General features: G+C 40.9%; 1 protein-coding gene across 1 annotated transcript; it reads right to left on the bottom strand.

The window, feature by feature from the left end:
- Positions 1-1,202: 1,202 nt before the first annotated feature.
- On the bottom strand, positions 1,203-23,614 carry LOC109859957 (follistatin-A). The gene is made up of 6 exons (XM_020438717.1): positions 21,901-23,614; positions 13,084-13,272; positions 12,584-12,802; positions 11,456-11,692; positions 3,549-3,857; positions 1,203-2,456 (listed from the first exon to the last, which is right to left on the bottom strand). Exons 1-6 carry the CDS (start codon positions 22,127-22,129, stop codon positions 2,344-2,346), a joined length of 1,296 nt encoding a protein of 431 aa, XP_020294306.1. The 5' UTR covers positions 22,130-23,614; the 3' UTR covers positions 1,203-2,343.
- Positions 23,615-23,649: the final 35 nt, after the last annotated feature.

Raw genomic sequence — 23,649 nt, 5'->3', positions numbered from 1 at the left:
TGTTGTCCGTAAAACTACGAAAAATAAATTAAGTACAAATATTACACGAATACTACTGACGCTAAGACGAAAGCAAAAGTTGGACGATCGATGATATTGAAGTTTCAGACAAAAGATCGAATATGTGAAACGCATATCAATACGCTCGCACATACACGTGTGTTAATTAAACTTTTCAATACGTTATCGCATCTGTGATATCATCATTTGACATTAGTTTTTTGTATGTTTCTAATATCAAAGATATATCAAAAGTATTTCAACAGACAGAGCAATACACGTTGTGTAATACAATATAATAATAATAATAAATATTATCCTCGATCGTCCATTCGTGTCAACGACCTTTTGCCGCGTAAACTCGATTAATAAATAATGACTTACATCAAATTACTCGTCTATCTAATGCACTATTTTTGAGTGACATCGCCGCGCAATGCGACAATCTTATTGTGAATTTTTTTTACACATTTTTTTCCATTTACAATTCCATTACACGGATACCAATTTCCATGCCAGCCGCAGAGGCGGCTCTATCGCTCTTCTCGAGATCGCAAAGGTTTTGATCAATCAGATCTCATGATGAACATTTATAATAAGTGTGTGTGCGTTTCTTTTTCTCTTAGAACAGAACTTCATTGTTGCGATCGCTTCAACTCAGTTGGAGAAGTAAATTACGTAATACAAAGTTATACAAAGTTGGAAATATGCCGTGTGGAAAATCGACGTCGTTGTTCGATTCGCATCGATCGTAATAATATACAAAATCGCGTTAAATTATATTTCGTACGAGTTTCGAATAAATTTTGATTGTTGCAAACATTGTCAGTCTCGTTACGTTAATTTACGACTGCGTGTAATACAACGGTAAGAAGCTGTAATTGCAATAATTGATGGAAAAACATTGCTGCACGACTGATTGTTTCGTATTTCTCACATGTAAAACAAGTGATATGAGATCTTTCCAAGTTCTTTCTTCGCTCGTACATGTAATCTTCTCGAAAGATCGTGTGTGACAGATAACGATCACAAAATTACACGCTCCTCCGAATATATTATATTATTGTATTGTATCTCATTAAAGTATCTATTAATGGCAGATACAGGATATGTAATTTTGTGTATATTTGTTTACATACGCGTGAATATACAATATAAGTTATGAACTTTGTGTGTGTGCGTGTGCGTGTTTATCGCTAGTTAATTTTTTTTCATTCACGAAACAAATTTGATTAACATTACGTACTTTTTTTTCAATGTGTCAATTTAATTGTTAACACGATCGGAGACGCAGCCGCACGAAAAAAAAGCAGCGGCATGAGAGAGAACACGTTAAAAATATATCTTGATAAACAAAACTCGACGTGATAAGACATGTGGTACGGAGGAATCATAATGATATAATGATTGCAAATGCAACTGATAAAAAGCGTACTTAAATGTGTTTTGTCGAGGAACACTCAATTTCCCAAATCGTCGGCAAATACGTCTTTTACTGATTTGAACATTTTATTTCTTCTACACTCGATATGTGTGAAATACGTGTGAAAAGCTTGATAAAAATTTTATTCCACAGCGGGACACATGGAAAGGTGCATGTGTCTGGAAAAAAAAGCGGACGTCTTAGGATTATTATATTATCACACACGCTTTGTCTACAGTCGTTCGTATTGTATTTTTCATCCTATGAAATTTTTCTACGTTATGAAACTAAGATATATATTTATATATATATATATGTATATATATATATATAATATATATAGATTAAAGACATATGTTCATATTAATTTCAAGAGAATCGAAACTGTTAATCACAACGGAAGACATCAGCAGTAATCTTCGTTTGATCGTCGTGTGATCGATAATTACATGTGTGCGAAAGCGGATCGTACGGGTAATTCGTGCGGTGTCACACGAGATCTTTGTGCGTCGAGAAATCAATAAATGCATCAGGTGGTAGAGAAGTTGAAAAGACGAAATGAATATATATATATATAGCTTTTCTTCACGTAAATCGATTTCTTAATGCTTCTGTGCATTCAAGAACGAGATATGTGTTTTTAAAATGTACTTTTTTTTTATACGATCTTGGTTTTTCGTTTTGCTTTTTGTTTTTTGTTTTTTTTTTTGTTTTTTGTTTTTTTCTTATACCGCAACGCGACACCTCTAATCGTCCGGTCAAGAAACCGAATAACAACGGATGCATCGCGCATCGATGTCGATCTTCGTGGGATGTGAGCACTCGTTTAGATTACTAGACTGTGTAAAGAGTCGTCGTCTACTAACATCTATCGCTAATATGAACATCATTTTTCGCAGTACAATACAAAAGCGCTAAAGCTATGACAACGCTAAAGAGTGGAGGCCGTAAGACGATTTGACGTGATCGCCACCCGCTTTTGTATCTTCATCTGCCAGATCCACCCCGTAGTTGCTCGAGGTGTTGTCCTCTTCTGCAACGAATATGTAAAAACAATTTTTGGCGAATTATAAATTTTGGCTACTTAAATTCTGTGTGAGAGTAACTTTGAAAATCAACGTCACTTTCCTGCAAACAGATTGACAAACGGAGAAAAGTTGCAATTTATTACAGAATAATATTAAAAGAATAATTTATTAAGAGATAATATATGAATAATTTAAATTAAGACATTTTTTATAACAACAAATAATTACTTAATAATTACGTCTGTTATTAGTACGTGATTATACGCGGCGCGCGATTTATATTGTTATTGTTAAAAACGTTGTAACAATAATGAAATAACACACATACGTGTGCGCGTAATCTTTCTCCCGTGAAGCAAATCGTCAAAAAATATTTTCAAGCAAATTTATTCGCGTAAATCGCACGTATAAAAGCGCGTTACGCCAATAGAGAAACAGAAACTAGCTCCCTACACCTCTCTTTCACGTGTAACGTGCAACAGGTTTCTGCGCGTGTACGCAATCCAACAAACACCACGGGGGGGAAAAAGACGGAAACGCTTCTAATATTGTCGTCTGTACGAATAATGACGTTAAGGGTCGCGAAGTTTGCGCTTTATTAATTTCATCATTGTCTCAATTGCCGATAAAGGAGCTTCTCGACGAAAAAGAAATTTAATGAACGTTGAAAAACTTTTGTCCCGAGATAACTTGTTTATTTTCAAAAGGGATTGGATTGATGTTCGAAAATTTGTTAAATTAACATCTCAGCCCCCGCGCGCTGAGTATATATACGGTGTTCGAAAATTTATCACGTTTTCAACAACTACACGTTGCGCGAGTTAACGCGCACGTATAGTTTTACAATCAAGACCTCCAACGGCATCGAACTAAAATTCCCAATTTGTTTGTGTCTTTCATCACTGTGTCGTCATCGTTCTCTGCCAACTAACTGTCGAAACATCGAGATCAAATTGCTGGCAGCGCTCCACATCCCCTTTGATTGTTTACAAGAGATCCATTTGCAATTCTTCCCGGCGATTTGCCAATTCGAATTTCAATCGCGCTTTTATTTATAGATAATATTGCTTTCGTTTCGTTAATAATCGTTAACTTACCGATATAAAGAGGGGCCGGGTCGTAAGCGTTACACGGGCCCGCGTGCCGCGTCTCAAGAACGAAGCCGGTAACGCAGGCATCCTTGATGATGTGACACCAGCTTGGATAGGTAATGTTGTTCGTCGCGCATAACATGGTCGTCGATGGATCCCGATCGCGATCTCTGTCGCGATGAGCCCGATTACGGACGCGCTCCCGCTTCCGGGGACAACGATAGGTGCAGGTCACGCAACGCGGTCGCCCGGACTTCATCTCGGACAAACAAGTTTGGCCTTCCCGACAGCGTATCTTGGTACAGTCCGCGCTTTCTGTCAACATCAAACAGCACAAAAGCGACTTTGAAATCATCATATTTCTTCAAACCAGTAAAAAATAAACACAAGAAGAAGAAGACAAATATATATTGTGTCAAATCTTTTTGGTCCTTTGGAAACCAAGCGCGAGAGTTGTGAAAACGTTTGAAATTATATTGTTCGGTATTTTATCAACAAGAAAAACTATTTTATATTAATTTATAATTTTTGAATATCTCGCGCTAAACTCTTCCGATACTTTTTATTTTGCGTATCGTTTGCGCATAAAAAAAACGCGTTTTACGCGTATCGAAAACTCTTAACCCGTCAACGCAAAAAATGATGAACGATTGAAATTTCGATACTCTCTTAATTGCTTTCGCAACTCGACTCGTGTACGAGAAAATTGATGATACTTTGATTTATTGTAAACGCTCAACACAATATAAAAAGAGAAGGGAAGCAACGCAACGGTTACGCAATGTCGTATGTGCGCGTGTACGAGAAAGGGTCCTTGGTCATTCAACCTAACGTGGCATTGACATAACATCGTCGTCAGCGCTTATTGAACCACGACCAATTTAAATGATCCGTCATTAGATTACCGCATGACGCGGTTATACGGAGCGGTAACGTTACTTTGAGAATTCGTGTGTGCGCGTGACCCTCTTTCCCACTTTCAAACTGACATTAAAAATGTTTACGTGTGACAGAGATATATATATATATATATATATATATAAATATGTACGTATATGCGAGCGCGCAATAAAGTGCGTTATGCAATTCGTTATAAAAAAAAAAAAAAAATACGCATATGACAAGGAGACGCGAATATATCTCTTGCAAATGGTGAAGCCGCGCCGCGCGTGAGGTTTAGCGCGACGCGCGATATTACGGATAACGGGAGTATCACGACCGATATTTATCCTTCCCGTACAAAAATCTTGTCCTTCTATGCCATTATCCACTTCCGTCTTGGTCCGGCAGGCATAATTTGCCATGCGACAACCAGATAATTCTCATCGCGCCGCATCATCTGCAGTTAGCGCGGCGCGTAAAAACCGCGCGCGTCGAGTATTGACGGATGAGAAACAGTGTCAATATAACACGCACGTATATACGTGCGCGATCGTATATGTGCGCGCGCGTGTGTGTGTGTGTGTGCACGTGCACGCATGCGAGAGCCATCGGCGAGGTGAAAAAATAAGCAAATTACTTAACGCCTTTGATGGCAAGAATAAACGGGCGTGGAGCATCGGGTCTTGGAGAGAGTATATAAGATATCCCCGGACTGACTGGTCTCTCTCTCTCTCTCTCTCTTTCTTTCTCGACAAAAAGAATGGAAAGAAAGAAAGAAAGATGTGAGAGGGGGTGGCGAGAGAAGACGACGACGAGAGAAGAACCGAGAAAAGCTCGGCACACGTTCCGCGCGCACATACTTGCGGTGTGCATATTTGCAGACGCGTGTACTTTCGCGCCTCGGATCCTCGAATTGGAGAAAGACGATTATTTGCATCGCGACACCTCGTCGCTAAACCGGCTGGTTTATTTACTTATTTACTTCTCCGTCACGCGCTTGTGCATATGCCCCGTGACTTGAGCGCGGCATCTCCTCACCCCGCGCGCGATATTTCTTTCGGCTTTTCTTTCTTTTACGTTTTCTTCGTCACGCGAAGAGAACGTTCTCGCGCGCGAGCGTTAAGAGAAATTGCCAATAAGGAGGAGATTTAGTAGATCTCAAGTGCGATCGATAGTGAAAACTATGATTGGAAATATATATAAATATAAATATCTATATATATATACAGCAACAATGGCGCGACTACATATACAGAAGTTTCCTTTCGTTGGGAGTTTACAATTATTTACTCTCAATCGCGCACTTCTCAGAAGTGCGCGCGGTATAAGAAAACGTAATGACTCTGCTGCACCGCGCGAAGACAGGTATCGCCGTTTTTCCCGTCTTCATCTTCTATTACACGTCAAAGCGAGACGTGCAACACGGAAGAAAGTAATTACAAGTAAATTTTCGCTGATTGATACGGCTGATGATATTTATCGAGTCGTCTAACGATCACGTGTGTGTGTGTGTGTGTGTGTGTGTGTATGTGTGCGTGTATAAGACTAGTGTACGAAGCGACGACTATATTATTAGCCGAGAGAGAGCAAGAAACTGGTGCTATAAGTAGATAATGCGCGTGGAGCGCTGATGCACATTGAACCAATATTTTTATATATCTTTGATATTACACGCGGTAATAATTAACATGCAAACCATCGTCTAATTTCACTATTTTTTTCATTATTTTTTGTAGATTGTTTTTTTTTTTTTGTTAAGTTTGTGACGTGCAACAACACGTCGTTTATCACATGTGGCAAGAAGATTTTTGACACACCGTTGTTTACAAATGTTTTGTCAACGTTTCCCTAATAATCATCTCTTCCCCGATCATCCTTGATTTGCAGCAAAAAATTATGCAAACACGCGTAATTCGATCGTGCGTTCTGTATGAAACTTTTATTGGGACACGCGCGAATATATATATATATATATATATATATATGCGTACATGTCCGACACTTTGGGAAATGTGGCGATGTTAACGGTTTGATCGTCGCGCGCGCGCGAGCGAGCGAGCGAGCGAGCGAAATCGTTTTATTGCCGCGACGATATGTAAAGTGCAGTCACGAAGCGGCATGCATACGGGTTTGCATACGGGCAAAGGTTTCTTCCGCGGACTGTTTACAGTATCGAGCATCGCGACTACGAACGAGAACGGGGGGATAGATATAGTCAAGTGGCGCGCGATGCGAAGAAGGTATAACGACGACGAGCGAGAACGGGATGCGCAAGGAAGAGGGCGAGGGATGGGTGTCCTGGTGGGGTGCCGCCGCAGTTGCCGCCGCCGCCGTTGGTACCGGACGGACGAAAGGATCGGGTCTGAGGAGGAGGTATTCAACCGGAGGCGTGCAGCGCTGAATGTCGATGTCGAGACATTCGCGAACATTGCGGGATGCGGTGATGTGAGGAAAGAGAAGAGCAGAAAACTAAAAAGATCCATAGGCGGATGTAAAAGAGAGAAAGAAATGGAAACGGTAGGATCCACATGGGTTGGAGACCAATAAAAATGGGAACAAGCTGCGAACTTTACGTCGTCCCGTTTCGGGGACTGCGTCGTGGCCATGTCATGTCGGTGGTTCAGACACTGTGAACTACGTCGACGCCTGCTGTGTTTTTAGTGTTACTAAATATTGTTCCTAGAGTTCGTATTTTCGAGCTTGAGAGAAGGGCTGTTGCCAAAGTATCATCTTGCGTGCTAGCTCTAGAAACCGTCTTTTCGCTTCATTTCGCTCTTCTCTCTCTCTCTTTCTCTCTCTCTCTGTCTGATTTTCTCGATAGTTTTCTGTTTCTCTTTCTCCTTCTCGTTTCTACCTTGGCTTCTTCTTCTTTCTCCTGCCTCTCTTCAATTCGTGTTTACCGCTTCTTGTCTTCGTTTCTTCTTCGTCGTTCGAGCAGCGTATGCACGATTCCCTTCTGGTTCTTCGGTCGTCGACGTTCTCCCTTTCTCTCTTTCTTTCTCGCTTTCTCTCTCTCTCTCTCTCTCTCTCTCTCTCTCTCTCTTTCTCTCTTATTCTCAGGCTGCGGAAAGACGATACATACTTTGCAGACATACTTCATGTAGTCGTGCCGCGAGACCTTCTCGTATAAGATGCTCAACCTTGTTTGCATCCAACTTCCCTTTGCCCCGTTCTCAAACCGATAAACGCGGTTGACCTTAGTGACCTTAGCGTCGCGCGACCCACCTGTTCCCCTCCGACTAGAGGTGAATTTTGTTAAAGCAAGAAGGGAGAGACAGCGAGAGAGAGAGAGAGAAAGAGAGAGAGAGAACGAGATTACGGAACAATTTTGCCGCGAGGAATTTTCAAGTGAGACACTCAACCGTGTGTTCCCGTTATAGACTCGTCTCTCTTTCGACAACATCCGAATCACGGAAGTGATCTCGCAAGAAATCGATTAGCGGGAAGTCGAAACGAAGTGCATTATTTCGAATCCGAAAACAAAAATCCGTAGAGGTTTAAAGAGAAACATTCTGTTTATGTGTACCGACGAAAAAATTCATGTCAAATGCATGTGTTAAATTTACGAGGGAAAAAGAAGGAATCTGTTTAATATTATTATTGCATATATATATATATATTGCGTACATAAAGTAATATTTATAGCATTTTATCTTCATTGCCAAATCTTCTTCTTTTGTAGTTTTGCGCGGCATCAAACCGGTCTGTCTGTGTGTTATTTCACCATCGTGCTCGTTAATCCGCGCTCGTGATCGACTCGATTGAACTTTCGTTCTCCGACACGGACGCTTGATCGATGTACATCGAATTCTTTTGGCGCTGCGAGTTTATTTTTGCTCCAATCGGGGACAAAGCGGGGAGAGAAAGGGGAAGGGGGAGAGAGCCACACAGAGAATCGTAAATGTCGTAAATGTTAAAGAACCTCGTGGCTCCGGGTTCCACAAGCACGCGAATCGCGTGGGTGTAAGTATGTTAGATGCGTTAAACGCACGTGTGTAAGCGCACGTCTCTGTATCAGTGAGAACGTGCGTGCGTGCGTGCGTGCGTACGTGCGTGCACGCGTGCATACGTACGCATATACGGTGTGAATGACCAGAAGGCAAGGACGCCACAAGGACACATTCTTACATATGTCCACAAGCACATCAATGTGCTCAAGTTACATCTGCGGGTTACACTTTATGTATGACGATACTATTCTTTTCCGTGCTTGACCTATAACACACGCTTGACCCACATTACCTATTGTTTTGTATCCGTCCCCGTGTGAGTGATGATGGCGAACCCATCTCGTTTTTTTTTTTTTTTGTTTTTTTTTTTTCGACGACGAAAGAAGCGATGCGAGAAATACGTGGAGTGGAAATACTTTTCTCGAAAAGAAATATTTTTTTTACTCCCTTTATATCTCCGCGAAGAGACAGCGCGAGTGCTGGTGTAAAATAACTATTCGGAAGAAAAAAACCACTTTTTTTTTCTGAAGAGAATATTCCGAAGCGACAATCGAAACGTTAAAATTATATTGTTTAGTCTTTTATTGATGGATTATATTACACGTGAATATTTCGCGTTAGATTGTTTAGGATCAGCATAATTTTGCATCTTTATCTCAGTTTGTTATATACTCAGAGAGAGAGCTTCTTTATACGCAATATTATTTTTTTTTTTTAATATATCCCGACGCATATTTAGTTGTAGCGTGTTTCTCGAGAACTACATTCTGAGATACGTATAAAAATACAAGCCGATCTCAATAAACGTAACGGCAGATCGTTTTGTGTTCCGCGCATATATACACATGCGGATCCCGTCGTCGACATTCGCCCGAGTCTGGTCCAAGTGCAACCACCTCGCAAAATACGTATGGTCGCATTGCTTAAAATAACTCACGCATACGCGCAAAACTTGCTCACCTACCGAAAGAACGACTGGTCTCTGGCTGCGTCGAGTGGACAGGTTAAGAACTGCCTCCTGCAGTTTCGCCATTTAAATACAATGACGACGACCCCAAAGCGTAACGCGCCCACGCCCTCGGTGCGAGCTGTACCTATACACGAGGACGACTTACGCGTTGCGAACGAAAAAGAAGAAGCGCACACACGATCAAAACTCGTGCGCGTATACGTTACAGGCATTGCACCGAGAGATTATCAATGAAATTCGGATTCTATTGTTTCCTGTTAATTTTTGTGATACATCGTTTAATATAAATGTGATTTTGTATTAAATCTTGATACGCGTATAATAATTGTCAGACATTCGCAATCGCAAACTTGAAAAGAAATAGTATCTCTCGTACGTATAATCGTTTTTTTTTTTTTATTTGCTTGTATTTGCTGATTGTTTTCTTTATTACATTGGCGTATACACGCAGCTTCCTGTCTACAGCTTCCTGTATATTGATGTATACAGAAACGCGGTAAACAAGGTAATTTTATAGAGGAAATTGAAGTTTCCTCAAGTTTTACAAACTGTCCGAAATAATCAAGATGCCAGGTGGCTGTAAAGATCGCGTGATTCTTCACGAAGAATTTTTGATGGGTTCTTTGGGGAAAAAAAAAAAAAATCTGTCAATCTTTGACTGGTAATCGCGGCGATCGTGTCGTGTTCAAAGTTGAGGGTTTATGGCAGCTTCTCGAGAGGAATGAACAGAAAACGATGCTCCTCTTTGTCTCTCGCTCTATCTTTTTACCTTCTTTCTCTTTTTTTTTTTTTTTTTTTTTTTTTATAATTTTTTGTTCTTTTTCGCAACCCAGCAGATCACGTCTCGGTCGATGAACTTCCTGGAACGATCTTGCGATTGCCTTCTGATGTTTTTTACTTTTACGCCTCTTCCTTTACTCTTCTCCTTACAATGTAAGATACTCGTGAGAAGTACGAATTGTGAAGTACGACAAAATCATACTTTGTAGTTATCAGGAGTTTTACCGCAATTGCGATTTCCGGAGCAATCTCTAATTTAAAGATAAAAACAGCTCGCAGTCACGAAAGGTATCAAAATAGCAGGTTACACATAATAATACATTGTTAGCCTAATCCAAAGCAAAAAACATTTATGTTTTATGAGACAAGAATAATAAGAGAGAGAGAGAGAGAGAGAGAGAGAGAAGAAGAAGAAGAAGAAGAAGAAGAAATGTAATATTTTTAAATTCCAGTTGAAAGAGATAACAAATAATTTAACTTTAAAAATATTGAAATAAAAAATATGCATGTTGTCTGTGTGTGTCTTTAATGAAATAATTATACAAAATTATTATGTTAAACGTCACACTCCATTTTATTCATTTCGGTTACTCACAAAGTGCAAAAGAAACTATTTGCGAGTGTAGAAAATAGATAGAGTCATTAGATTCTATTGCACATATGCATGTGTATGTGTGTATCGTTGGTCTCATCCAACTTAGATAATCACTTCCTTCTCGTGTTTCTCGGGATTGCTATTATTTTTAGTACCTTTTCATTGTGCTATCCGTTCACGTCTGTTTACACGTTCGTGCCGTGGCCAAAAGCTGCGCAGGAGAAAAAGACGAGCTACTTTTATATATCCTTTTTTTTTTTTTTTTTTTAGAATAACACACCCTTTTTCTTTTTAGAACGCAAATATTATACAATTATGTACTACAAAATTTCGATTTCTTCTTTACTCTCTTCTTACGAAAGAAAGATAGAAAGTGTTGATATCGAGCGAAGAAAAATTTATAAGAGACGGAATAAGAGAGGCAAAATAAAAACAACTGTAAATTTTATTATTTCTTATTTCATGGACAATTTTCTCTCTAAGGACACCCATGTCTCGGACATATTTTATGATATTTGTCGCGAGGTTTCTCGACCGTAACACACAGAAAACAATAAGACCTATTTCGATGCAAAACACATACAGACACGGTCGGTGTATTTCAAACAAAACATATGTGTGTGTACATACATGTAATATTTTTGTAAAGAATTTTAGTAAAAAAGTTGAGGAAAGAACACAGCAACACAGAAAAAGAGAGAGATAGGAAGAGAGAGACAGAGAGAACACGACTCACGTTTGCAATGGCCCTTATAAGCGACGGGAATGGCGCGACCTGCGCGGCAGGCGGCGAGTCGCAGGTGGCAGGCACTCTTGTAGGTGTTTCCGTCGGCCCCGCAGACGGGGCGCGCGCCGCCGACCTGGTGCGGGGGCGCCTGGGGGCACCTGCGGGCGCACCTCACACAGTGCGGGCTCAGGTTCTGGTCCAGCAGACAGCTCCGACCTTGGCCACATCGGACCCGTGCGCACGAACCTGCTCGACACTTTGCACGTTATTACGCACAGTCGTAAACCGCCCCCGTAATAGACGTGCATTGCCTTTCTTTATTTTTATTCTCTCAAGTCGCCGGGGCCGTTCGGTTTTCAGCCGAACCGATCGTAATCGCGCGTGCTCCCGGTCATTTAACTTCCTCTGCAGATAGATTTAGACACGGCTCAAACGAATCTCTCGATAGTTAAAAAAATTGTAAGAGATTCAGCGTTAGATTTTGCAACACCATCGATTTGTCATTTCTGTCGCGACAATGTTTTACTCGCATTCTTTAAAAACAGATTTTAGTTTTTTTCAGACACATAGAAAATTATACAACCGAAGCATTAAAATACAAAAAATATAAATTTACGCGCGAATGCGTAATAAAAATCTTGAAATACGCGAGAAAAAAAAATGGGTTTGAGTCATAAACATCACGATTTTTGTAATTTTGTTTTACTAGTAGTAGAAGATCGCGTGTCGGTGTCGTGGGAACCAATCGTGCGTTTTCGTCACGCTTCATCGATCATTTTCGAAGTAAGTAGAATGAAAATGTTTTTCTTCACACGCGCGCAATCGAGACTCATTACGAGGTAGATCGATTACTAGACAATTACCCTATTGGGAGGCCAGTCCCACCGGATGTTTCTTTTGCGTCGTTTTATGTTGCGTTACTTTATCTGATCGTGTGTGTCCTAGTTAGCTTAATCGCGCGTATCTTTTGTCCTTCGAATGAACGACAAGCATAAATTGTCGATGTGAATGAAGATAGCGAGGATTAAAGTTAACAAAAAAAGAAAGAGAGAGAAAGAGAAAGAGAGAGCGACTTTTCACGGCGATGTATATATATGTACATGTACAAAGATTCAACTTGTATTCATACATACTCACTTTGGCAGTGGCCATTGTAAGCAACCGCGAGTTCATGGCTGCCCTTCTTGCAAGCTCGCTTTTTGAGTCTGCACAGGCTCTTGTAACTCTTGCCGTCCGTCCCGCAGACCGGTCCACCACCTCGCGGTGCTTTGCACTCCGGGCTACACACGCACCTCGGTCTTCCTCTACGCACCACGCACTTCTTCCCCTCTTCACATCTCACTTCCGCGCAGCTCTCTGTTGAATAGAAAAAAAACGATTCGTTACCACACATTCGCCCGAATATTAGAAATCAATCTTGCGCTTTTTCAGTTCTATCTTCTTTTATTGATCAACAGTGTAAATTAATACAAAATATGTAAAATAGCAATAATGTCATACTGTGTTTTTCCTGTTTTTTTTTTTTTTTTTTTTTCCACTGTATTTGACAGAGATACGATAAGCGTACAAAAACAAAACGTATTGTGATTAATGTTTTATTGTCAGTGGCAGCGAGCAGTGTGATCTGTTGTGTATACCTCGACAAGGACGACACTGCACACCACCTCCAAGAACCCTCCAGAAGAAAAGACTTCCGCTATCCAAATCCTCCTCGGAATAGGCGGTCGCCGCTGCCGCGTTGGACGCGCAACAATCTTCTCTCGTAACACCTTGCGACAGAAGTTCCTTGCAGCGGCCGTTACTAATTGATGACCAGCATATACCGCCTAATACAGATGTGAACAAGGTACGTTTAGAAAATCTTTAAAAAAAATTCTTTTCGAATACTTGAAAATAATAACAACACCTTCTTATAAATAGATACATGTAATCTACTTATAAAAGAAGAAATTTATTTAGATAACATATATAGATTATTAATAATTATTTTTCATAATATTAGATACATTAGAGTGTGTCGAAATTCTCAAAGCGCCAACTCTTTTAGCCTTGTTTTTTAATTAAAAATGTTGTCGTTTCACTTTTAAAAGAAAATATTATTTATTAATTAAAAGTTTTGAAAATTTATTTTTACACAAATATGCGAGACAATAATTGACCCCATTTCTCTGGCTTTGACCAAAGTATCGTGATAAATTGTTGTCTGAGCCATGTGGTGCGTGCGTGTGGTTACCGTCTCGGAATAAATGAGCGAATTGTTGACGTTGCTGTGTGTCTCTAATGCCGGCTAGCTACGTTAATGGGGCACGGAGGCAAAAAAGAAACGCCTTGTAGGGCTGTCTAATTAACGTTACGTATGAAAAAGCAAACATCGGACACGTGATTAGCGCTACGAAAAAGTGGAACAAGGTCCTTTGCCATGTGAAATCGCTACATATACGGTGTTAAGTAACAATTTTGTATAAAGCGTTCTTTCTTCCGTAAAAAAAAAAAAAAAAAAATCATGTAGCTTTTACACGCAACATGAGTGCGTGTATATTATTTGTTTCACTTGCTACACTTAAGTACGTAGTTAAGTGTGTCTCTTTTTACACGTCTCGTCTGCGATTCAAAGCACGAACGGGAAAAACTATCCCTGGATAGTTTTCCGTTTTTTTTTTTTATGCTAAAAGAGAGCGAAAAAGCAACGATTTTGTTTGCGACATTTGTTACAAAAATCATTCGTTAATTTACACGAGCGAACACTCATCGAGTTTTTTTTTCTTTTTTTTTTTGTTTAAAACATTCATTACCCGTTTCCACAGGTTTCTACTTTTGCACTCGATTCGCCGTCGTGTGCGACGGTACGTTCGCTATTTTAAAACTAGCAGCACAAACTACACGGCTACGTGTTTTCCGTTCCTAAGCGTTTCCCGCGAACTTAGTACGAAAAGTACTTTACGATGTATGATTAGCACACACGGGGCTTCATACGATTCCGGATTACAAGTCCGGAATAGTCGGCACTGTTTACTAAACCATCCAGGGTGCATTAGCGATGAACAGAAATTCCTCGGAGATTAGCTCGTAGCTCGTGGTTATAGTAGCGAACTCGATGACAGATTTTAATTTTGCGCGCCGCATATACATCTCTCCTTTCTTTTGTTAATATTGTTATTTCTATTTTATTTTACTTATCTATTTTTTTTATAATTTTTTCCGAAGAAAAACCCACAAAACGAGGGTCAAAACTTTAAATATTAAACGTTTAATGTTTCTTTTCTTAAAAAATACAATATTACGTATGAATGTCTTGTGTGAGTCTCCTTAAGACTGGTTATCTTTTAATTTGCAGAGTCTTTTTATTTTTAGTTTTATTTATTTCATCTTTTCCGTCTGTTCTTCGCTTTTCATTATCAAGTGTTCGGTTAGAAGCTGTTGGTTCTCCGCTCGAAGAAGTTGATTAAGAAACATCCCCTTTCATGATGTATTAATAACTCTCTCACGACAAATAATCTCTCGCGTCTCATCGTTTGTTTATGTCCTAGTTCTTGAGAAATTCAAGTTTAGGTAAATCACACGTCATCATCTGTAACGAAAGGAATGTAAGCAGAACGCGGTATATGATGCTAGCGCGGACGTTCGCAAAAATAGCCGCGAAACCCTTCCAACGTTTTCCTCGGAATCTCTCGTTACGCACGGAAGTAAAAATAGGTTCGCTATCGGTTAATATTAACAGCTTGTGCTCTCTCTCGCTCTTTCCCTTGGGAGAGATGAAGATATTCAAAAGCTATTTTTGTATAAAGGAGAAGCAGATCGACTTCACACGAAGACAAAGCGTTCCTTGCAATACTGTAAACACTTAATCATAATATCTTACGTTAGTTATGTAAGAGACCACCTGACGTACAAGTGTCACATATGTTTCATTCAAAAGTTTCGATTCAACATTGGAGTTACGTTCATGACTTTCTTGACAGCGAGAACACCTAGTTGTATCTATTTGTCTCTACGTACACGGTGGTAGCCACGTTTACTGCATCTCATAAAAAGTCTTGTTTTTTTTCTTCTATCTCTGTCTCTCTCTCTCTCTCTCTCTCCCTCTCTCTCTCTCTATGATTACCGTTTTGCGAAGTGTCGCTCTAAAAATTCATCGATCCAGAATCGCCCTACTCGCAGACTCGCGACTCGCAATTATCAATTCGGTGAAGCATGTCACGCGCGTCGAAGGAGACGGCGGAACTACACCACCTTGTTACGGAGAGCGAAAAGGAAAGTTTTCTGAGCAAACCTCGGAGCATTAATTCCCAGTCCACGGCGCGGCGAGGCAAGGCGAAATGAGGCGAGGCAAGGCGCGGCGAAGCTGGACGAGAGACGAAGAGACGAGAGGAAAGGAGAGACATGGCGAGAGGCGGCGCGGAGCGGCAACGGCTCGGCGTGTCTAGACCGCGACGTAGCCACCGTTTGGCCCAGTTACGCCCTTCTTCCTCTCCTCCTCTCGTTCTTCAAACCCCACTACACCTTCCATCCGTGAGGTATATATCTCTCTCTCTCTCTCTTTCTCTCTCTCTTCTTCTTATACTACTACCATCGTTGTTGCTCTTCTCTCGTAGTTTACAGAAAGCCACAAGTCGCGATGTGCTCTCCGTCGGCTGTATTCTCGCGTCTAGAGTTTTGTTATTTACGAGAGAAGCGGGTCCGTGCGGATCTCTCAGCGAAGGTTTCAGCCCCTTCTAAGTCTTTTCCTCTCTCACCCTCCTCTTTCTTAGGTCCTACCAAGCTTATCGTCGCGCGCTCTCGTATCACAGTCAAATCTACAGATACATCTTTCCCTTACGTACAACAATTTCTTCTTTTTCTTCTTCTCTCTCTCTCTCTCTCTCTCGCGTTGTAATATTCTGTATAAACTTGCGTCTTCGGCAACTCGAAACATCAAGAAGTGGAAATTACATGTGCGGTCTCGTTTACTCTTATTTTATATAGTAGATGTGTGTTATATATATATGAAAAAAAAAAAACATTTTCTTTCAAACATTTTTATGGTATATCAAATATACATATATCTCAAATATGTGACGTTAAATGTTCCTCTCTTTTGAAACACCGAAGTTAGTAGCCGAACATTAAACTCCTAAGTGGGTGGGTGTTCGTTATTCGGTGTGTTAAAAGTATTTGGGTGGAATTATTGTCAAGGTCACGGCATTCGTTATCGTGGCTTATACCACGTATCTATCCAACCATGAAACGGTCGCTTTAGGGTCGTTTAAAGCAGATGGCATCGACCGAAAGAAGGTTCTCAGTACTTCGCTTGAAATCATACATTTGATTCGGAGTTAATAAACGTTACACAATTTTTTTATCCAATATTTATCGTGCAAAAGAAAATTAAAAAATATATATATATATACGCGGTAAAACATTGTTTCTATACGTATTGTTTTTTTGGTTTTATGCTTCAACAATGTATAACAAATCCATTTCGGGTTAACGGGGGATACGATATAATTTTTATTCAATTCTTAAAAATAGGAAAACCAATAAAAACACGTCTCGCAAGTTAGCGAAATGTATCAGCCAGGTAATAAATTACAGACGTCGTCGTTTAGTCGTAAAAATAGATACGATTGATCACTCATCTCTCGCAGCAGAGTGGTGTAGAGAGAGAGAGAAAGAGAGAGAGAGAGAAGGAGAGAGAGATCGCGATGCATTTTGCGCGCAATAGTTGCAAGATACGCACGGGGCTCTCTCGGTTCTAGGTTCTAGGCAATTATGCGTCCAGCAGCTGGGACTTCATAGGCGTGTAGGCATACGTGAGATACAAGCTGCCGATTAAAGTGCCTGCTTATTCTCGGTGTGCGCAACACACACGCGGGCTCTCACCGCGCCCCAGCTTTTTGCTCTAACGCGCGCGCATACTTACACCCTCGTAATTCGAGAAACTTGACATTTCACATACGGCTATTCGTATCGTTCAATTTTACGAGCGCGAAAGCAAAATATATTTCGGAATTTCGTTCAATCTTGGATAATAGGACACACGCGCAAGCACGCGACGAAGTTTCAGAATTCAAATAAACGACGATTTCTTCACGTGCGGTATTAAAGCGATTAGAAATAACCGCGAAAACGATTGCGATGTGTACCGTTAAATGTCTCCGAAGAGACATTGAAATCTTTTTCTCTCGGTCTTCGTCACGTGAAAACTCGAAACGCGTCTAACGAATTGTTGCGAAATGTTCCGGGACACAGACTGACGAAATAACACCGGGATATCGCGAGATCAGGCGGCAGCAGGTGGTAAAAAGATCGGTGCTTGTTGAAGCAAGCGCTGGGCAGGTATTCGCGACGTGCCGTAGGGGAGACGAGTTCTTGCCCGGACAAGACGGCCACGCGGTTAGTCATCAAGGCTCAGAAATTGTCCCCGCGCGCAGGGCGACTCCGACCGGTTGACCAAAACCACAAAAAAAGCTTCTCTCTCACTCTCTCTCTCTTTCTCTCTCTCTCTCTCCATCTCTTCCTCCCTCCCTCCCTTCTCCTTCTATCCTCTTCTCTTTCTCCTTCGTCCATCACCTTCATCCTGCGGGCACGATAATCTCGGAAAGACCATTAAAAAATGGTATCTCGAATGTCATCAATGTGTCATGTGTCGGTAATATAATCATCCGGATAATATTCGATACTCGCGATGGCTGAAGAGGATATCAATAATGAACGGAGCGATATAATTCGCCGCTGTGAACTAACTAATGTAGTTCAGCCGATGTCGTATAATCTTGTACCGCACGCGTTTATGCACATAACGCGTGCGGTGCAAAGTTCTCTCCGCGCTCGTCTTTTATCATACATTGATACCTTCCAGCCACCGCGAGATATTGAATGTTATCCGAATGATTATATTGCGTTATGCATCCTTGCGCAGGCGGAACATATGACAAAAAAAAAAAAAAAAAATAGCTGCGTAACAATTACGAAAACGTTTCGTTAATACAGTTACAGAATGTGTAAGAGATGCGACAAGAGTTGGGCATTTTTGTAGAAGTTTTTACTTGTTAGATTTTATTCGTGTTAATAAGTGTTTTCATAAAGTTACTCATATTACGCGCGAGTATAAGTGTCTCTGAGGAAATTAAAACAGATCTGAATGTCTAGACAGCTGGGAACATAGGTTTGAATAATAAACAAAATTTTAAGAAGCGTGTATTTAAACGTGAGAATAAAACTTGATTTTCAAAATAAATGTTAACGTAACGTATGTCAAACAAAAGTTACATATGTGTCTTAAAATTCGACACCAAGCGCACGCATTGGAAAATTAAATAACTTTTGACGCTCAAAACAATTAATATTTGTCAACGTTGTTTTATTACTCTCTCTTTTTTGTAAAACAAGTGTAGTTCGTTTTCGTACTATTTTTTTTTTTTTTTTTTTTTTATCGTAAAACGTCGGTGAGTTTTTCAACGATTTTTACCGACAAAAAATGTTCTCTCGTACATGTAACTGTTAAGGGGTTCGGTGTGTTGTTATCTTTTTACTCTCACGGATTTTCGAATGGGTTTCACCCATTTTTTCTCCGTTGCGCAGAATATAAGGGTAGCCCCCTCCCCCGCACACATACACAAGCGCGCGTATAACTCAAATGTTTTATCGTGAGCTCACCATCTCCCGGGACTGTATACGCCTTCGGTCATGCTCGTTGAACTGTTTTTACTATGTTACCCATGCTAAGGGATACGGAGACCCGAGGTGCTAATCTGATGCATCTACACACTCGGCTAATAGAACCAGTTTTAGCGCATATTGAAAACTGGAGTAACATTTTCGAAAAACGCTGCTTTCTCTTTTTCCCTACTCTTTCTCTCTCTCTCTCTCTCTCTCTCTCTCTCTCTCTCTCTCTCTCTCTCTCTTTCTTTCTCTCTCTCTCTCTTTGACGTTTCTTCCTTATACAATACCTGACGTCAGTTTTGTGGTTTGCGCTCGCGCTCCTTTTCTCTTACCCTACGAAGCTTAGGTTATTTTTATTTGCGCTCGTATAAACAGGCTATCTCTGAATTGAGATTGAGTAACTCGACCCCGAAATATATCGGAGTGTGTGTGCTTTTCTTTTAAGGGAGAAAGGTGTTAGCTTTTTTTCTTTTTTTTTTCAACGAAATAAGTGTAGTTGTTTTCTTTTCTTATCAGGAGTGTTTTCTGTTCATTATTTTTACTGTGAAGCTAGAGAAGGAGAGAAAAAAGAGAGAGAGAGAGAGAAGGAAGAAAAGAGAGAGAAAGAGAGAGCTGCAAGCGCTGCAAAGACCGTTCTCGATGCTGAAATTGCAGTGTTTCTTCGAACAATTCCTCTATCTATCTCCGCGGGTCCTTCCTTCCTCCTTCACGTCCTTCACGGGACCCACAGGGTCTCCCGTCCCCGTCCTTCTTTCACCCGGTGGCATCGTCCGCGCGTCTAGAGGCTCAAGCGCCTCTGCACTGATGCGGAGCACTGACCCGCAAACTGGTTCCTCCATTACACCAGGCTTTCTTCCCCCTCTCCCTTTTCTCTCGCTCCATCTTTTCTTGTTTCTCTCTGTCTCCCGCTTCCTATATGTCCTCCCCTCTGCCTCCTCCTATTTTATTTCTTCTTTCTCTTCCCCTTCGTGCGTGCATGCGTGCGTGCGTGCGTGCGTGCGTGCGTGCGTGCATGCGTGCATGCGTGCGTGCACATCTCTTCCTCTCTCTTTACATTTTCAGCGTGTCCCTTTTACTTAGCTTCTTCGCATCCATATCAGACTCGGCAATCCCCTGCAGAATAATCGGCCTCAGATTCAGCGAGAGAGCACGAAGTTCTGTATCACATATAGTGATTATATACACAGGTACATGTATTGGTGCTTATATAGATAGTTGTATTTATTTATATAAATATGCGCGTGTGTATGCGCGTGTGTGTGTATGTAATCCATTTTTCCTCAATCTATTAAACGTTATTTGTTTACCAGCGATCTTCTCGAGTAGCCTATATACGATTGCGTCATATGACAGCGTACCATTGAGTCAAAAGGAAATTAATTCACTTGATAGAAATATTGACGTCTATAAAACAATGATGAAATTTATGTTGTCTAGACTCGAACTAGACTCTTATCAATTACTTTTATGCAATTTCAGATTTGCGCCAAGAACACGACGTTTCTCTCTCATTCTTGTTCTTCTTCTTTCGCAAGTTCCGAGCGCACCGTTCATTTGTTAATGACATTTTAAAGCTCCGCTACGAAGCTCGGTATCTCGCCACTTTTGCGATAATTTGTCGCCGTGCAAGCGTTAAATTAACACTGAATTCATTTGCACTTTATCGCCCCGTTTGAACGATATTGCTCTGTGCATTTATAGTTTTTTTTTTTTTCTTCACGAGTAATAAGGAACGCCGCCTAGACTAATTTAATTGACACATCGCGAGGATAATTGACGAGTTTTGTCGAGAGATCGTCTGCTACGGCTCCGATATCGTTGCGAGCACGCAACGGAAGCCTCGTAGTGTTTTAATTCGACGTAAAAATTAATCAAACAAATGAAACAGATGCGACGCGATGCGCATAAATTTTAATTTTAATGCGCCTGTGGCTCATCACTTCAGAGAAACTCTCTAACATCGTCGCCGTGTCTCAGTCAATTATTTACGATGCCAGGAGCCATCTGAGAGAAAAACAGTTATCATATCCGAACAGTTCGCGTAAAACGGTTTTATTTTGTCCAAAATTGTTCACCGCGGCGCAAAGCGCTACATTGTAGCGAAACGCAAAGCTACATTGTAGTTAATTGTAAGACACAAGGACCGCAACAGTAAATTGCGACGTTGGAAATTATATAGCCCCGCGAAATCACATAAATCACAAATTGTACGTTAGAATAATACATGTTGCAAATTACAGGAGGCTAAAGATGACTTTCAGATCGCGAAAAAAAAGAAAGATCGTGCTCAACAACTCTGTACTTCATCTCTCTCTCTCTCTCTACGCCAGAAGGAATTTTTGTAACTCGAAGATCGTTACGAAAAAAAACGCGCCCACACATTGCACGAGTCGAGTTTGTTTTTCTTTTATTAAATTCTTTTATTAAATTTCTTTTTTATTTAAGGTTTTTTCTTTTTTACATCAAAATTTCTTTTATGAAATTATCTGGTTTTTCGATTAATGACGTAATTTCAAAACTTCAATTTTTTACGTTTATTTATCGCGTTTATTTATTATTATTTCTAAACGCAAATATAACAGAAAAATAGAGCGACTCTTCGACTGAGTAGAAACTGTTTGCTGCGTAGCGTTCGTATATCAAGTAACATCATCGTCGTATTAATCACACAAACAGCTGGTTCTCTCGTAAGATCAACGATCAAGTGTGAACGAAGTCAAGGCTTTTCTCTCATTAATCATTTGCTGTGCGAATTTGTTGGATTGAGAAAGAGGGAGATCGCGCGGAAGAAGAAAACGACGAAAAACACTTACCAGTGGTCGAGTGGATTTGGAGCAGCAGTCCGATCAGCGATAGCAGGAGGAAGGTTCTATACGGGGATGCCGTGATATCCTGTCGCAAGGCCGTCATCTCAGGCGGCCCGCGCCAGGTGCTTCTCCGACGTGCCGCTATTCCTGCGGTGAATCTCACCTCGGCTTCCTTAACTTCCGCCTTCGTTCCCGCCAGATCTACGACGTGTCGTCCTCGTGCTTCACATCTCATCTGCCTGGGCCTCGATTCTTATCCCTAGAGCGAGTTTTCTTCGAGTGTGTTTCACCACGCAGCGAGATAGCCGTCGGCCGTGTTGTGCGCGTCAATATCGGGATCACTGTCTTCTTTCCTTATCGCCCGCGGGATTCGTGTCATAGATTTCCCGTTCCCGCACCCTTTTTGTCCGGAAAACGGATCTGTGTATTTATATTCGAAACGTTTGCAAATCGTTTTATTTTCGCACCAAGTTCGAGATGATTTGTGTATCTTCCGATGAGAGTTGTGCGGGGATTGCACGCGACACACGTGCTTTTGTTTGTTTATTGTACGGTGGGAAAAAATTTATTTGTCGTGTACCTCGAAAGTGTGTATATCCGTTAAAACACGGAGGGGAGGGGCACGCTTGTTCTCATAATATTTAAAATAAACCACCGTATCTGTTATCGCATCGCGGTTCATGACGAACAAAATCTCTAAATCTCATCTTTCTGTATATTTTAAAAACATGTCTTGTGCAGTTTTAAGCGCAATATTGTGCTTTTTTTTCCAATCTTTTTGATCCTGACTTGAACAAAACTTTCGATTATTGTGGATTTCTTATATCAGTTTCTACCGATTGATTGATTTTCTTAAAAAACTTTTAAACATATCGCGAAACTCTCAATGATTTCTGTTTGTCATAGGAAATATTCTCTATCGTATCACAAAAACAGAAGAAAGTCGATATTTTCTCGTGTCGATCGTGTTACAATGCGATCTCGAGATAGAGAATTGTTTCTTCGGGCAATTTAAATTCTTTTTTATCTTTTTTTCTTTTTTGCTCTCAATACGCCGCGAACCTCATCGAATGACGTGGAAAACGACGATGTTTCGCGCGGTTCTCGGATTGCAATCACTACATATCGCGCGATGATGTCCGCGAGGAGGACACGCGAAAACGGATCGATTCGAACACCTGTGGATGGTTGAAAGCTTTGCGTCTAACGGAAGAGCGATATCGTTTGTGGGTACTCTATATACGCTGCCTCGTCGTCTTCGCGAATTCTTCTTCTCTTAATCAATTTTCTCTCTTTCTCTCTCTCTCTCTTTCTCTCTCACGTTAATCAAAGCACGACACTTGATGCCACTAGCCGCGAATCATCGCGACACGTGGTGCGTACGAGCGCTTTACGAAACAAAACGCACGTTGCACACAAGTCGCGACTCAATGTTTCTTCGTGTCCCTGTGGGACAACACACGATTGTTTTTAAAAAACGACTTCTCCGCGCGTTTTCTCCGCTCTTCTGTTTGCCGACCAAAATCTTTCGCGGATCCCTTTTGAAGGATTCCACACCGATGAATCTCTCTCGCGCGCGCGATTGTTACCTCCTCGACATTCTCGAGCGCGTCAGTAAATCGCTATCTTTTTTTTTTTTTTTTTTTTTTTTTTTTTTTTTTTTCCCCTCGACTTTATCCACGATCTCTCCGACACGTAGCGCTCGATAGATTCACGACGTTTTTTGTCGATCCTCTACGAACACGCTTCGCGGCG

Source organism: Pseudomyrmex gracilis, unplaced genomic scaffold (genome assembly GCF_002006095.1).
Source record: "Pseudomyrmex gracilis isolate BER0280 unplaced genomic scaffold, ASM200609v1 scaffold_308, whole genome shotgun sequence".
NCBI lineage: Eukaryota > Metazoa > Arthropoda > Insecta > Hymenoptera > Formicidae > Pseudomyrmex > Pseudomyrmex gracilis.
This window is presented reverse-complemented; position numbering and strand designations above follow the sequence as displayed.

Coding starts and splice junctions, on each gene's coding strand:
- LOC109859957 (XM_020438717.1), bottom strand. CDS start 22,129: ATGAGATGTGAAGCACGAGGACGACACGTCGTAGATCTGGCGGGAACG. Junction 11,693..12,583: donor TTACAATGGCCACTGCCAAA/GTGAGTATGTAT, acceptor AGTGTCGAGCAG/GTTCGTGCGCACGGGTCCGA. Junction 2,457..3,548: donor CCCGGCCCCTCTTTATATCG/GTAAGTTAACGA, acceptor TATTCGTTGCAG/AAGAGGACAACACCTCGAGC.